The sequence below is a fragment of the Cydia strobilella genome, chromosome 15 (genome assembly GCF_947568885.1).
Source record: "Cydia strobilella chromosome 15, ilCydStro3.1, whole genome shotgun sequence".
Taxonomy (NCBI): domain Eukaryota; kingdom Metazoa; phylum Arthropoda; class Insecta; order Lepidoptera; family Tortricidae; genus Cydia; species Cydia strobilella.
In genome coordinates, this window is record NC_086055.1 from 12,192,420 (window position 1) to 12,208,170 (window position 15,751).

The 15,751-nt window shown below is 37.2% G+C and overlaps 2 protein-coding genes across 2 annotated transcripts in view; one reads left to right on the top strand and one right to left on the bottom strand.

Annotated features, from left to right (window-relative positions):
- The first annotated feature begins 192 nt into the window (after positions 1-192).
- On the top strand, positions 193-3,239 carry LOC134747743 (brachyurin-like). Its single transcript, XM_063682367.1, has 5 exons — positions 193-441; positions 1,722-1,995; positions 2,230-2,328; positions 2,589-2,785; positions 3,116-3,239. Exons 1-5 carry the CDS (start codon positions 208-210, stop codon positions 3,218-3,220), a joined length of 909 nt encoding a protein of 302 aa, XP_063538437.1. The 5' UTR covers positions 193-207; the 3' UTR covers positions 3,221-3,239.
- A 2,034-nt stretch (positions 3,240-5,273) lies between these two features.
- The window catches only part of LOC134747578 (fasciculation and elongation protein zeta-2), a 58,246-nt gene continuing 47,768 nt past the window's right edge, over positions 5,274-15,751 (bottom strand). Inside the window, exons 2-7 of the mRNA XM_063682167.1 lie at positions 15,161-15,269; positions 12,896-13,027; positions 12,024-12,144; positions 10,108-10,361; positions 9,366-9,441; positions 5,274-8,866 (exon numbers count right to left, since the gene is read on the bottom strand). Of these exons, the coding sequence (XP_063538237.1) occupies positions 8,784-8,866; positions 9,366-9,441; positions 10,108-10,361; positions 12,024-12,144; positions 12,896-13,027; positions 15,161-15,269 (775 nt within the window). The 3' untranslated portion in view covers positions 5,274-8,783. The remainder of the gene's footprint in view (positions 8,867-9,365; positions 9,442-10,107; positions 10,362-12,023; positions 12,145-12,895; positions 13,028-15,160; positions 15,270-15,751) is intronic.

A 15,751-nucleotide genomic window follows, 5' to 3' on the forward strand; every position in this document is an offset into this window, starting at 1 on the left:
AATTAGTATTAATTAATTGAAGAGCCAACTTCCATTTAATCCAGCAGGCATAAATACTGAAATGTTATCAAAAATCTGATTAATTCTGGGGATAATCATTCAATAAAAGATTGGGTACGTCGATTCATCATGTTAATGCCGATAACAACATTATATAAATCAAAGCTTATTTAAGATTTACCATATTCCGATTATCATTGAGTAAGAATGCGGGTTCTGTTAGTCGGTTTGGCTCTAATAGTGGCGGCGGCGGCGGCGGCGGCCTCGGTGCTGCCCACAGCGGAGCCGGTCCTGGGGTACCACGACGCCGTGGGCATCCCTCACGCGGCCAAAATCAAGGCAGTGGAAGACCGGTACTTCGCCAACCAAGACGAAGACGTGCCAATGGACCCTCGCATTGTGGGAGGAGTTGTTGCTGCAACCGGTGGTCATCCTTACTTGGTGAGTAGGTAATTATTACGATCCCCCCCTCCCCTCCCTCCCTCCCTCTCCTTGCATGGTATTTTGTCTCTTTTCTGTGGGTTTTGTGAAAGGTTTATTTAATACATTGCATTTGCAACATGTACTTAGGTGTAAGGTGTAATTTAGGTCATGTGTAAATTTATTAATTTCCGCTACCTTTTAGACCGCCTGTTGTTTACCTCTGCTTGTGTTACTGTTTTCTTTTATTGAGGTGTGCAATAAAGAGTATTTTACTTGTATATAGAAGTTAAATGAAAATAATGTACTAATAGTCAGGTAATTATGATTTGATGATGATGATGCTCTCCTGACCGATTTCGGCCATAGCGACTGTGTGCTCTGGAGTAGGCAATTTTTAATTCGCGTTACTACTTTACTCGGTTATTTATTATGTGATACTATAAACAAAAAAAGAAGAAAAAACAATCTTAACATAAATAGTAATTTCATAGCTTTAGAATTTCGATATTGTAATTTAACGTTATTAAAATAAATAAAAACCGACAAAATTCGATCAAAATTGACACTTGGCGCGTATGTTTTTTCCCGTTCTTTCTTGCGAAATGTGACAAAGACAGCGGCAAACCGATAGAACGGCCTTAATGTTTTACAAAGTACCTAATAGTAGGTATCGAATGGTTTCTTCGACGATGGTGAATAATGTCGTAGCTTTTAAAAGTTCTACACATTCACATCGCACATTAAAGTTTGTGAAAAGTGGTGAAAAGTTTCAAAAGCTTTTTCGTAATCGATAATTTATGATATACGATAATAATAAATGGTGGATTAGAATTGCTGGACCGCGGTAGTAATCTCACAAAGTCGTTAGTTCAAATCTCGCTCGAGGCGATATTTTTTTTGCATTTCAGTAGGATAATTTTATAAATTGATACCATACACCACTAAATAAAGGATTGAATACATTGATACAAGTAGAACAGACATAGGTTGGGTAATGGTGGACGATGCTCACCTGACAGTTCGTGCCAAACTATAGTGCTCTGATCACCTGCGACACCGATCATAGGGCTGCACTTATGAGAAAAAAAACCGGACAAGTGCAAGTCGGACTCGCCTACCGAGAGTTCCGTACTTTTTAGTATTTGTTGTTATAGCGGCAACAGAAATACATCATCTGTGAAAATTTCAACTGTCTAGCTATGACAGACAGACGGACAGTGGAGTCTTAAGTAATAGGGTCCCGTTTTTACCCTTCGGGTACGGAACCCTAAAAATGATTTAGCATGGGATTTTTCTAGGCGGGTCTCGTCATCAGCCTCCTCAATGTAGTTGGCCAATCTGCCTGCGGCTCATCACTCCTCTCCGCCAATCGGTTGGTAACCGCGGCCCACTGCTGGAACGACGGTGTCAGGCAGGCCTGGCAGTTTGAGGTTGTCCTGGGTTCCAGTTGGCTGTTCATCGGCGGTACTAGGATCTCCACGTCGCAGGTCGTCATGCACCCGTCGTGGAACCCCTCAACGCTGGCCAATGATGTTGCTATGATCTATCTGCCTACCAATGTAGCCTTCTCAAGTAAGATATTATTATTAATATCTACATAAATTTGCGCATTTTTAGAAGAAATTTAGATATTTTTGGCTTTTGTGCATAAATTGTTACAAATTAAAATGAAAAAATACAAAAAGCGGTACGATTTTTCAAAAACTCCTCTCTCTAAACCTACGGCACCTTAATTTGTTATTGATAATTAGTAAAATATGGGACGAAATAATATACTATGACTAATGTGAACTGTTTTTGTTTCAGCTATTATCCAGCCCATTGCCTTGCCATCCACCACCCAACTGTGGGACCCATTTGTGGGTCTGTGGTCTACTGCTTCTGGATACGGCAAGACCAGTGACTGTGAGTGTGCCTGGAGGAGGAATCAATTAGATCAGTAGAAACTAGAAAAAACAATTTCCTCACGGAGTTACATAGCTTTCACACTTTCGTTATTTGAGAGATATGCCGGTGTGAAAAATTGGGCCCACGAGTCCACATTCTAACCACGACGAGACGAGATCGTCATTAGTTTCCTAATTAGCGGCGTGGACTTGGTTCTGGACTGAGTTCTTGCATTGATGAACAACAAGTTTTAATATCAATGAAATAACTTATTGTAGTACAAACCGGCGTGTCGACGGCCAGCGTGGTGAGCCAAGTGTCCCTGCAAGTGATCTCGGTGGCGCAGTGCCAACTCACTTTCGGTCACTGGATTCTCGACAGCACCCTCTGCACCAACGGTATCGGGGGCGTCGGCATCTGCGGCGGCGACTCCGGCGGTCCGCTGGTCGTTAATTCCAACGGACAGAATATTTTGGTAAGTTACTGGTTTTTTTTTATTAGTTGCTCGCAGTTTGTCGTAATATTTGTGTGGAAGTATTGCAATACGAAGATAGAATTAGATAGTTCACAACATCATCGCAATGCTTTCGGATGGGAGCCTGCCAAATGAACTAGCGTTACCCTGGACCGCGATAGCGTTTTGCATAGCCCCATATATTCCAGAAATGCCGGCGATTCTTACGAAAACCGCAGTAGCCCTAACCACTAGATCACTGAGCTGTGATGGTGTTATGATATTAATCTGATCACATGGTGTGTGTGTCAACAAAATACATTTGGGCTAAAGTACAATGCTAAATTCCAGGTGGGCATCAGCTCGTTCGTAGCAGCGGCCGGTTGCCAGCTCGGCCACCCCTCGGCCTTCGCCAGGGTCACCAGCTTCTACAGCTTCATAGTCAGCCATCTGTAAACCTGACCCAACTTGAACGACATTGTAAGGTCTGGATCTTCAGTTGAGTTACATCATATGGGGAGACAGCAATATCTCGATAAAAGGGCGTTTTCTGCTGTCTACGTCAGCAGGAGACCAATGCTTAAAAGTGATAAAGCTAGGTCAAAGGTAACTTTTCTGGGATCACAAAATGAGTTTTAATTTAAATGGGCCGCTGTTAATGTTGCTGGTTTTGATTGGATTGACTATATTATGTACATGTTGAACTAGTGAATATAAATTATAAAAAAAAACCTATGGGTCTTTTTTAGAGGCTTGTTACTTACAAGTGACAACCTGTTGACCAGGGGCACATGTTTGTGAAAAACCTTTCAATTTATCTTCTCATCTTGCTTGTAAGTAGTATGAAACGAGCATTTCATAAAGTTTACCTACTTCCTACTTGCTAATATCAATGTTTTTATTAAACTATTAGGCCTAGCCTATTAACTAATATAGGCTCACGGTTGGTAGGTATTTTAACTATCTACAGCTACCAAACGCAATTCAGTTGTGTAGCGTCTGTCGTCTTCCGCTATCTGTCGAGAACTAGTCGTCAACTGGTCTTGTTGGCTGTCATGTCTAATTTTGAATTTAGATGTCGGTCGTTCCAATATTCCAAATAATATGTATGTTAGTCAGCCAGTCAGTCAGTCGGTCTATGTCAGGTCGCCACGGAGGTTAGAAGCCCCGACAAGTAGTATATACCTAAGCTATTTACAGTGAGACTTTAGTATCTGCTGTTAGTGATTTCATTGTTTAATCATTGCAAATTGCAACTAAACGTGCCTCTCGTATATTTAAGATATACATTTTGAAATTAGGTCCCGCCGAAGTTTTGGGTGCGACATTGCGCCCATGGTTCTTCTCGGTTTGAGTCATCGTTTAACGTTCGCAATTATTTCCTGATTGATTGTAACAATCGCTAAAATTAAAATCAGAGTTCAGATAGAACTGGTTCGAATCATGAATTTTGTAGATAAAGAATGGTATTTTTTGTAAATACAAGCACGAGCTATAAATTAAACAAATTTTCTAACTATTTACCTACGTTGAGAATAGGGGAAACGTGTGGAATGTAAACGAAAGACGACATATCATTCAAGCTCCTTTATTTCGACCAGGTACCAAGCCAGCAGGAAGCCAATTTTTGGATTACGAGCGCACGATTTCGTGTGGCTTCCTTCAATATCATCTCCACATGCTAGGCATTTAAATTTTACTAATATAATTGAAAACGAGTGGTCAATATCACTAGATTCCCAATTTCTATCGCTTGTATTTTAAAAATAGCATTTCGCCGTTTTTCACAAGTTTTCGAGTGACGAAATTGAGCGCTCAAAATTCAAAAATCGGCCCCCAGGCCGTCAGTCAAGCCACGACCACTCAACGCAATCTCACTCCTATCCTAACGACACGAGGTGCATTTCTTAATTAGTTACGTCTAACCGCATAAAATACACTTTACAATATAGTTAATGTCATCCACGACGGTGCGCCGGTCACCTCCGTAGAAGCCACCATCTATAACCCTCCTATAGGTATCTTCCCCAGTCCCTTAAGTTTCATAGACATTTATACATTTTTTGCACAACAATCATTAAGTGTTTCTACGTTAGTATAATTTAAAAATGTGCGATTTAAGCGTTCATATATTTTGCGAACCGAATATAAGTTCTCATGACCTAATAAGTAATTTCCAATGTGTTATTTTTTATCGTTTTAGTAGAAAAAGTCGCGTAGGATCAATATAAACAACGGTTGCACTTTGGTATAGCCAGATGCAATAAAATTGATATTACTTCTGCTACACAGGTAGAAAATATTAGCAATTTTAGTGCCACTGACACGCTTTTCTGATAGTTGATCTAGCTATTTGATAATCTAATATGGTATACTTATATTATCACTGATTAATGCCGATAACGAATTAATTAGTGATAATATAAGACACAAAAACAAATGCAATTTAATGGAACATACATTTTTGTCAATTATTATTTTTTTAATTACAACAATAACTTCACACAAATCTTGCAATTAAATTGTCGTATATATTTTTATTTATACCATGAATTTGAAGAAACTTATTTGATAACAAATTATTTTTTTAGTTTATGTTATTTATAACAAATTATTCTATAACTATGAAATGTTGAGACTAGATAATTATAAATATAACTTATACAACGTTTAACAACTAAACTATATTATATTATAGCGTTTCAGATTAGTGCTACATTATAAAAAGAACAATGACAGATTCAATTGTTATGACTAAATACACTACAAAAGCTACTTTTCCTATAGACTGCCCTCGAAACAATAATTCGATGTTTAAAACAAAATAATCAGAATAGACCGCGAGCCAGGCGCAAATTTCGTCAGTCATCGCCTCCCGGGCGAAAACTCGTATAGCGGTTAATGGCTATGTATGATGAACCCTCGTGAATGTCAGCTGCCGCTCCGTTGGTGGGTTGAGGAATGGCAGCCATCGAAACGCGTAACACGGTCTTTCCACCGCGATACAACCGGCTGACGATTTGTTTTGTTAACAATAGCTAATCTATAGTAATAGTTAATCTATCATCTGACAAAGTATCAAACGGGAGGCGATGACGCGGATGACTGAAAAGAATTTTCTTTTTTACATGTACATGTGACCAGCTGACGGTCTTTCCACAGCGATACAATCGGCTGACGATTTTGTTTATTCACAATAGCATCTAAACTATCATCTGACAAAGTATCAAGCGGGAGGCGGTGACAATTTTTTTATAGACTTTATTTGCTGCCATTCCTCAACCCACCAATGGAGCGGCAGCTAACGTTCACGAGGGTTCATCATACATAGCCGTTAACCACTATACGAGTTTTCGCCCCGGAGGCGATTGGTCATGGAAATCTGTTCCTGGCCCGCGGTCTAATAGAATGCCAATGAAAAGAGGCTGACACGATGACATATTTACAGGCTGCTTCAGCTATAAAACCTTTTTACCGCTTGTGTTCTAGAAGCCATCCGTGTAGGTAAAGTAATTTTCATCCATTAATTAGGGGATGACTCACGTTAGTCACACTACATCGCGCCGACCCCGAGCCCCTTCCGTATACTGACACTTACCGAATAATCTGTATCACATGTTTGACATTTCAATCTTTGTATCAATTTGGCCGACTTTTCTGATAATCGGGCAGTGCTCATAATCAGAGGGCCTTCCGTGAAAATCGAAATTTTGTTGCCTACCTCTCTATCACTTTTGTATATTCGAGCTACAAAGAGGCAAAGAACAAAATTTCGATTGTCGCGGTAAGAGGAATTATTAAACAAATGCGGCCGACATATGCATACCAGTGTAACGAGAATCATGCTTAAATCTCACAGAATACTTACCTACTTATAAAATTCGAGTGTTGTTTGATTTGTTTGCAGTAATCATAAAAAGAGAGCGACGAAGTCAAAAACCTCATAAAGGCCGATTGGTCTAAACCTCGTGCCATAATTCATTAACTAAATGAAATTATTCATAGCTGTGCCATATATGGCTATTATACAGAAACTGCTTTTTATGATCAAGTCCTGTCCTCCTGATAAGTTTCGTCGTGAGATACATGAAATAATGAATATATCTAATTACCTACATAGTGTATCGTTTTGCGAGCACTTATTTATCCCGAAGTATTTTCTTATCTAAAATTGGGAAACACGGCGAATTATTTCGATAGAACGCACAAAGCGAAATAAATTACATAAAACATCATGACAATAGTGACAAACACAGACAAAATAATTTGCCCCGCGAATCCCATAAAAATGTAGAGACAATTCCAGTTTCAGTACGTTTTGCTCGATATTTACAATATTTGAAATTCATTCTGCCAGAGATAAAATAGGGCGATTGCTAAAATAAATATTTATAAACTAGCACATAAGAAAAATAAATTGAAAGTAAACCTAGAAGGAAGCATTAATAATCAACTACCATACGATATCACAGTTCTTTTATGCAAATAATGTAATTATAATAAAAACTCAAATATGTATAAAATTATTCGTTAGTTGACAACCAAAACTCAGATGCATATCACGCGAGTGTCAGTGGCAAAGTGTCAAACATATTCACTTTATGGTATAAGACCCATTTTAAGAGTTATAAATTAAGGTGCTAAATTCTATTAAATTAGGCAAGCCGGTAAGAATCGAGTTCTATGAACGCTTCATCACTGTTTAACTTTTGGACACCTTGTATCTAATTCCATACCGAAATGTTTGTTTTAATGTTTGTTCTATTTACTGTCGAGTTTTGGTTGTTAACAGAATACATTGTTAAATTAGCATTCAAGTGTAGCATTATTAAAAAGTGCAATGGCAAATTCATTTACTTATACGAAAATTTGCTTCACTAACGTGGACCAAGATCGTTTGTGATCCCAATAGAGGTCAAAAGTTAAAAAGAAATGTGGATACTCTTCCTAAAATTCCTCAGAAATAAAATCAACTGAAATTATGCAGAAAGCGCTATTTTAAAAATAACAGACACCCGCGATCCAAAGACGTTTCACCTGTTAGTTCCGTTTTCGACGATTCCGGCTAAACCGACTCATTCAATCGTTACTAACTCGCGTGAATGTGGATTTCCTTATTTAGATTCTAGTTGCACATTATAAAGGAAGTCCACAGTAAATTTCCTGCTCAGAAAATTCTCCAAAAGAGCAGTGAAGTCCCATAATTTCATTGAACCTACCTAGAATATCAATGAGTATTGTAACTAATAATCAAGACTTGCCATTAATGTAATCGTAAAAATGCTTGATATGAAGACCAGTGTATAGGCTGATACAGATAATTGGAAAAAAATATTAAGGTTCGTAATATGCGTTCACAGAAAAATAAAATGCTTATTTCTGAACTCGGACCCTTAGACTAGAATTTCCTATTTTTTTATTTCGATTAAATAGAAAGCCACCGCGAATCTTAGGTACGCCGTCTTAGATGGCGCGAGAATTTAAATTGAAAATACGTATCTAGATCATCTTTTTTGCTTAGTCCATTTGCAAATAATTACTTTCTACTTTCAATTTACGCCAGAATCATGAAGTTGTCACAAAGAGAGTCCTCGTTGAAGCCAATTTTATGCAACACAAGACTTCATTTAAAATATCACGTGTCAATATTTTAAAACATGAGTAAGAGTATATTTTTGTTGAGCTTTTCAAAAGTAGATCACGATACGAATTTTTGATGCTAAATTATAAGGACATAGTAAAAAGGTACCAATTCTTCTGGAACTAACGTTGTAGGGCATAATAATAGATTTCTTCCTATGGGACCAGCGATTAAATAAAGTGGAACGCATACTCGTAGCAGCAATGTCAATAGATTATCTCTCGAAGGCAAATTATGTTTAGTCCAAAAGTATCGGTATCTTATATATTTTTCCAAGGTGTAGCGCCACCTGCAATTAATCTCAACGCAAGGCATTTAGGTGTCGATGTATGCAGAAGTGATCGGATGAAGGTGGAAGAATTAGCTAGACTCTATGGCTTAGGTCGGACAGAGCACTTTGAGTATGTAGTCCGTTAGTAGCGTCGGCACGGTGGGGCTGTCTTCGTTGATAGCCTTTAGAACTGAAACCGAGAAAATTATGGTTAATTACAATTTTATAATAACTGGAGCAATATCATTAGTTGTTAGTACTTGTTAGGTAACAGGGCGTTTAAAATTAAATTACAGCGCTGTACGATCGATCGAAGCATGTTTTCATTATTTTCTTATTTTCATAAAGGCACAAGCTACACATACATTTCGACAAATCATTAACTTGGTTTGTATTTGACTTCCCCATACATCGAGACAGCTTTTCAAGTCAGTGCAGCGAAACCACGTTATTTTGTATAGTTTGTATTATATTATGTACCTAAAAAACTTTTATTATAAAATAGGGCCGAAGGGATGCGTGTCGATACTCTCGATGAACTAATTGGAGACTCGTAGGTATCGCTGTTTATTTAAAAAATTCCAAACACTATACCGTATGTCTACATAAATAATTCAAAACGTAAGTGTATACGTGTAATAACTAAATATAGATAGATACTAGAAAAAATAACAATAAAAGCGACTTACTTTTAATGAGAACTTGCAGCGTCTGGTTGTCGGGCGGGCCGTTGTCCAGATGGAACGGTATCACGGTGGTCAAGTACTGAAACAACCGCCGCTATTAGATCAGGGCCAACTATTTCAATACCAGCGCTAAAGATACACCACGTCCTTGAGCGTGGCACTAAAACTTACATTAGATATGGGTCGTTGTTAGAATCTGTGACGTTCAATTGTTTTCAATAGGTACCTAACCTAACTTGTGGAATGTTAAATGCGGTACCTACTGAGTGGTGTCCTTGGAATTTTAATTCTTACAAAAATTTGAACTTTGATCTGAACCTTTACGGCATTTAAAATTTCATTGACTAAAGAGGAACTATTTTATAATTGGAAGAACATTAAAAAAGAAAATTTGAAAAACATAATCCCAAAGGCTAGCAATCTACTGCAACAATCAAACTTGTTTGATATGCACCCCTGTATCTTTCTACACACATTCGCTGACCGTACGATTAAATAAAGTGGCTATTACACAATTACACACTATATGTACAAGAAGATTATAGGCATCAAAACTGTTTTCTTATAGATATTTATTAGCGTCGCCCGAGCGTTGGCTTAGAAGCCAAAGCCAAGTTGAGTAGACTCCACTCTATGGCTGCTGCTCGACGCAACGTTGGCGCAACTGCGCAGCGATACCATTTTCCATAGCGCTGACTGGACGCCGACGCTCAAAAGACGCTAGTGTGGGGATCTCTTTATTTACCTTTGACTCTGAGCCAGAATTGTTAAGGTTTGGCGACCGCGGCGGCCCTCGTTTCTTCTTCTCAGTATGATACTGCCGCCTCTTATTCTGCACAGCCAACAGCAGCGAGATGAAGGTGTTCTTAAGCTCCTTCTCATACTCCAGCTCGTCGCGGAGAGCCAGTTCCGCGATGAGGGTCTCTGAGAACTCTCTGATGAGGACTTCGAGCTCCATGTAGGTCTCGTTTAGCTGGGTTAAGGACAGTTGTCGGAGTTCTGTGGGAAGAATGACAATAAAGTAGGTAAGTATAGTGAGTAGGTACCCAGATTCTTTCATCGAAATTAGAGATCACTAAAGTTTATATGAGAAGGGCGACGTAGAGTTAAAGTAGTTAAACGTACAGATGCTTAAGTTACGAAAAGTTTCCAAAAAGTTGGAAAATTTCGCAGTAAATAAAGGAAACTTTCATTTTGGAAATGGAAAATTTAGACTCTTATATAGGTAGGTAGCTACAAAAATATACAAAAATAAATCATGTCACGTGCTGACATAATCTAATCACGTGTCGATTAGTGGATGGTAGAGCATATAGTCTGGATCCAACTATAGTGTGGAATTATTCGGATCTGTATCTGGATCAGAATAGGACCATATCCGATGGGTGTTGGTAAAATTTTGCTCCGACGTGTAAACCCTAGTACTTAAAGGCGCATCCATTTAAAAATTATTTTAACTCTAACTTCATATTAAATAATAAGTATTATTCAATATACATTTTACAGGTATCATTGAAATATCAAATATTTTACTGCAAATTGTCCCTAAGATATTTCATGATTGATGCCGTTACTATACTTACGCAGACACTTTTCGAATTGCTATAATTTTAATCGTAACCTTACAAGTTTCCTTTTCTAGACGACATTAACTCTTATAATTAAATCAACATGTACTCAATAAAAAGCTGGACGTGATTGTGTGGAAATAACGACTAAATTGCATTCTATTTCAGATTGCATCACTATAATAATAGTGTACAAAAAATGCGTACACGCAAACTGAGTTACATCCATATAAAGAAGTTCCCAAGAATCTCAAGCAAGTAAGATACTGCCGTCAAAGTTTTTGTACCCAGGAACGATGGGAAGAATCTTTTAATGCTTTGTGTTGGTCGAGATTGAACGTTATCTTTATAATGATAGATATTTTTTTACAATTGCTCAGGCCTGACTGGTACTTAAGACGTTCTACGGGTTATGAAAAACAAGTTATTAGTTTGCAGTTAGAAGAACTTAGCGCCATATTTTAAGACATATCGCAGTTTTTGAAAGCCATTGGTTGAAGCTAGTACTTATTAAAATTAAAAAAAAAAAAAAAAAAAACATTCGGTGTCCGACTCGGCACTCGGTCAACTAAAAGTTTCTTATCTTATATAATAATAAGTACCTTTCCTTCTTATATATTTATATATTTCGGGGATCTCGGAAACGGCTCTATTTCGATGAGATTTGCTATATGGGGGTTTTCGGGGGCGAAAAATCGATCTAGCTAAGTCTTATCTCTGGGAAAACGCGCATTTTTGAGATTTTTATATGTTTACCGAGCAAATCTCGGTCTCCCAGATATTATTTAATTAAACATCAACTCACTGTTTCATATGAAAACAATCGAAGGCAATGAACGACCTAAGGGTTGTCAAATAGTGGTATTTGACAACCCTTCAGGCAGGAAATATCAGTGTGAAATTATCAATTTGTTTGACCTCTTTCCAGTAGGTAGGTAGGTTGAAGTCTTGCTTTAAAATAAAATACATAAAGAAATAAATATTGGACATTCTTACACAAATTGACTAAGCCCCACAATAAGCTCAAGAAGGCTTTGCTTTAAATCTCAAATGTTAAGTACCACTAGTTATTAGTAATCTGAATTAAACTTACTGTCTTCATAAAGAGGTGAATTGAGGACTTCCTTCCCTTTCTCCAACGCTTCATTGTACTCCAGGACGTCGCCTTCGGAGGACGGTGTCTCCTGCATCATGTCATCGATTTCTTGAATCACCTGAAAAATTAACATTGTTGATAAATAACGACATGATATGAGTAGGATAGGTACCATCAGAGCTCTTATAAGTGTATATATTGTCCGCGTACCGTACACGTAAGGCAAAATCCAGAACTTGAATATCGTAGACCGTAATTTCTTTAGAATTAAGTTCTAAGTAGCAGAAAATAAATATAATTAATCCCCTTATTCATACCAAAAATATCTTAGAATTTGGCAGAATATAACTTTTAAGACGCAAATACATAGATATTGAAGATGCGTAAAATAGAATCGCCAATGTTGTTAGTATGTATATACACAGTAAACTAGTACAAGGAGAGTATAAAACACTGGTTTTACTGCTTTACAATGACGCATCAGGTAAAACTACAATACATGGAAACCCAAAGGACAAGAACGTTTGGGTTTCCATGTTTTATATAAGTACAACAATTTGTGGAAGCTTTAAATATCACAAGTTATATTTAAAGAGTATTTATTCCACATTTGAAGAAATATCATTAGTAACCATTTTTAGCCGTTCAGGGACCGAAAATGAGTTTTCACGTCATTAAAAAATATATTATCGAGTTCCACATATTAATACTTAAAATTATAAGGCACGAAATAGTCAATGGCTAAGAAACGGTGAAATTGAATAATCAATGAGCAAGTTAGCACAAAATAATCATCTGGAATGATTCTTCAAGAAAGGATAGCTTTTTTGAGCTGTGGACACTGGACTTGAATGGGATAATTATCTTACTTCATCGGCAGTCTTGACGGGACACTCGTGGTCCTGGTGTAGGCCTCCCAGGATGAGCGCGTGCATATCCAGGTCCGAGGCTACGGCCTCGTCTTCTGAGCTGTGGATCTCGTCGTCTGGGGTCATTGAGCCCTGATAACAAAAGAGTAACGGTTAAATATGAAAATTTTATTCGAGTTCCCTAAGTGTAGACAGCGTCAAATATAAGAATCAGGATTTATGATCGATATAATACTAAATACAAAGTTATTTTTACGTTATGCATTGGACGTACATTGAAAAATACTAGTAAATAATGATTTTCAGCGAAAAATAAAATTAGGAAAGAAATATCCCTTAAAAAATTTGCTCCTGTCTACACTTTTGTACTTCATGTCATGACTTTTAATATCCGAATTAAGTGTTAAGATTTTTTTATTAAATGTTCCCGAAGTTCCCTCACCGGAGATATGTAAATTATACGTACCTGTAATTTGTTTTGTTAGATTCTAAAGTTCAATGTCAGTAGGTAAGAGTACATTAATATGCAAGTTTTCCATAGCCGTAGCATTTGTTTGAAATCTCATATAACAATCTACGTCATATTTTATCTTCCCATGGAACAATGTCGGATACCAGACACCGCACGGCAGACGGTATCAGGTTTCTATACAAAAAGGACTAAAACAAAAGCGGCTCGAAAGCCGACGACTTTTGTTCCTTCCGTCCCTTTTACATCAACTGCGTAAAAAGGAAAAGGAAAAAGTAGCCTTAGGTTTTATCGACTTCGTTAATAGGGCAGGCGATAACATGAGCGATTCGTAAAGATTATAAACGGAAAGTGAGTCCGTAGCTAAGGGAGACCAAAAGGACTATTGAGTCTTTATTAATTGATCTCATCTCATTTTGAAATCACCAGCACCAATGCAGCACATTGTGCTGTCATAATGAGATAAATTAGCCCAATTTTAATGCGACAATGGATGCTGCCTGGACACATTCGTTTTCTGACATCGTCATTAGATATGTAAGTAAATATAACAATATTAAACCATCTCTCATCTCATTTTTCCGTATTGAACGTGATTCTTGCCGCTTGCAGATCACGCATTGGTACGTAGGTATGTAGAGGATTTTTAGGGCGTCTTTATGTCATTGTATTATTTAGATGCCGATACGTTTATTAGTTGTTGCACATTTACGCTAAAAATATGCGCGGTTAAAACTCAAGAAGCTTTTCGTTGTACTTCAATTCATTTAATTTCCTGCCCATTTTGTACTTTATTACTGTGACAATAATATGAGGTCTGCAGCGACTTTCATATTGATTATCGCTGTGACAAGGTACGAAATGGGTGGGAAATTTAATTATTTGACTGTGCACTTGAAAATTGGACTCGAGTAGCGACCAACTGGAATACGCGGTTAATAAATGAAACCGTGACGAAACAGTTCATTTGCGCTGTGTTGTTAATTAGTGATGAATTATACGAATATATGTAAACCATATAAAAATAGCGATGTGTGGTAATTGACATCTATACTGTACCATAGTAACAATAAAGAATTATGAATTATGTATAACGATTAAAGCACACGTCGCAAAAAGCGTATAAAACGGGCGTATCATGGAGGTGTATAAAAACATGCCACAATCGGCAAATACTTGCATTATTTATTGTTTTCATTTTGAAAAAGTCTATTAATATATGAATGTTGTTAAAAAATACTCAAATAATTTATTCAATTAAAAAATACACAGTTACACAGTCGTGCATACAAAAAAAATCAAATTTTAAAATCTTTCTAAAACAAACACGTACATATATAAAGAGCTAAACAGAAACACTAAAACTAACTAGAAATTAACTACCTACATTATCTATACTATAAACCCCATTCCGACCCCCACCCTGTCCAAACGTGCCAAATATAAATACTAAACTTGCGGCATTGCCGCGCTGGATGGCAAGCGATACTTGTTGTTAAAAAATCCATACAATATCGTAATTGTATCTGGACTTACATATGTGTATTAGGTTGACATGACGTTCTGGACTTACTTATCTTTGTCTATTTAAACATCGGGGACTTTATGAATCGGAACCGGTTGTGCTAATTTTATTCTGGTCCAAAATCGTTTAACTTTGGTCCCATAAGTTTAACTCTCAAATCAATTCTAGCATTACATTTTACAAAATCGGCTCTATAGGGGGTAAATTATAGATAGTTTATATAAATATGGTTTATACAAATATACTTATTTATATATTATCTTTAGCTTACCTTTTTGTCACTTAAATTTAAGGTGGGAATGTGCATCTTCCTCGAAAACGACTTGGTCCAGTCTATAGGCAGGATATTGCCGAAGTTGCCCGTGATTGTCCACCACATTCTGCAATAAAGCAAAGATAAACTGAAAAACAAAGATATGTTTTTCACCAATATTACATTTTAAACCTTCGCGCTTTGAACACATATTAAATCACATTTACAATTGGGTCTATATCGCGAATTTATTTTGTTACCTCTATTTACCGACGTTTCGACACAGCTTTCACTGATCGTGGTCGCGGCTAACTGACGTCCCAGCAAAATGTCTAAACGGAGATTTGTGTGACTACCCGACGAGAAGTGTATAAAAAAGTTTGGGGTAGACAACACATTATCAAACCGTGGGTGGTTATAAATGTTAATTATTGTCAATAGTTCTTTTGCTGGTGTCAAAACGTCGCTAAATAAAGGTAATAAAACAAATTCGCGATAGACCCGATTGTAAATGTGATTTAATTAAGTCAGCATTTTGTCACTCTAAAAGCATTCCATACCCCTCTTTATCTCATTTATCTGCGTCAATTTGGTAAGAAAGATTGGTTA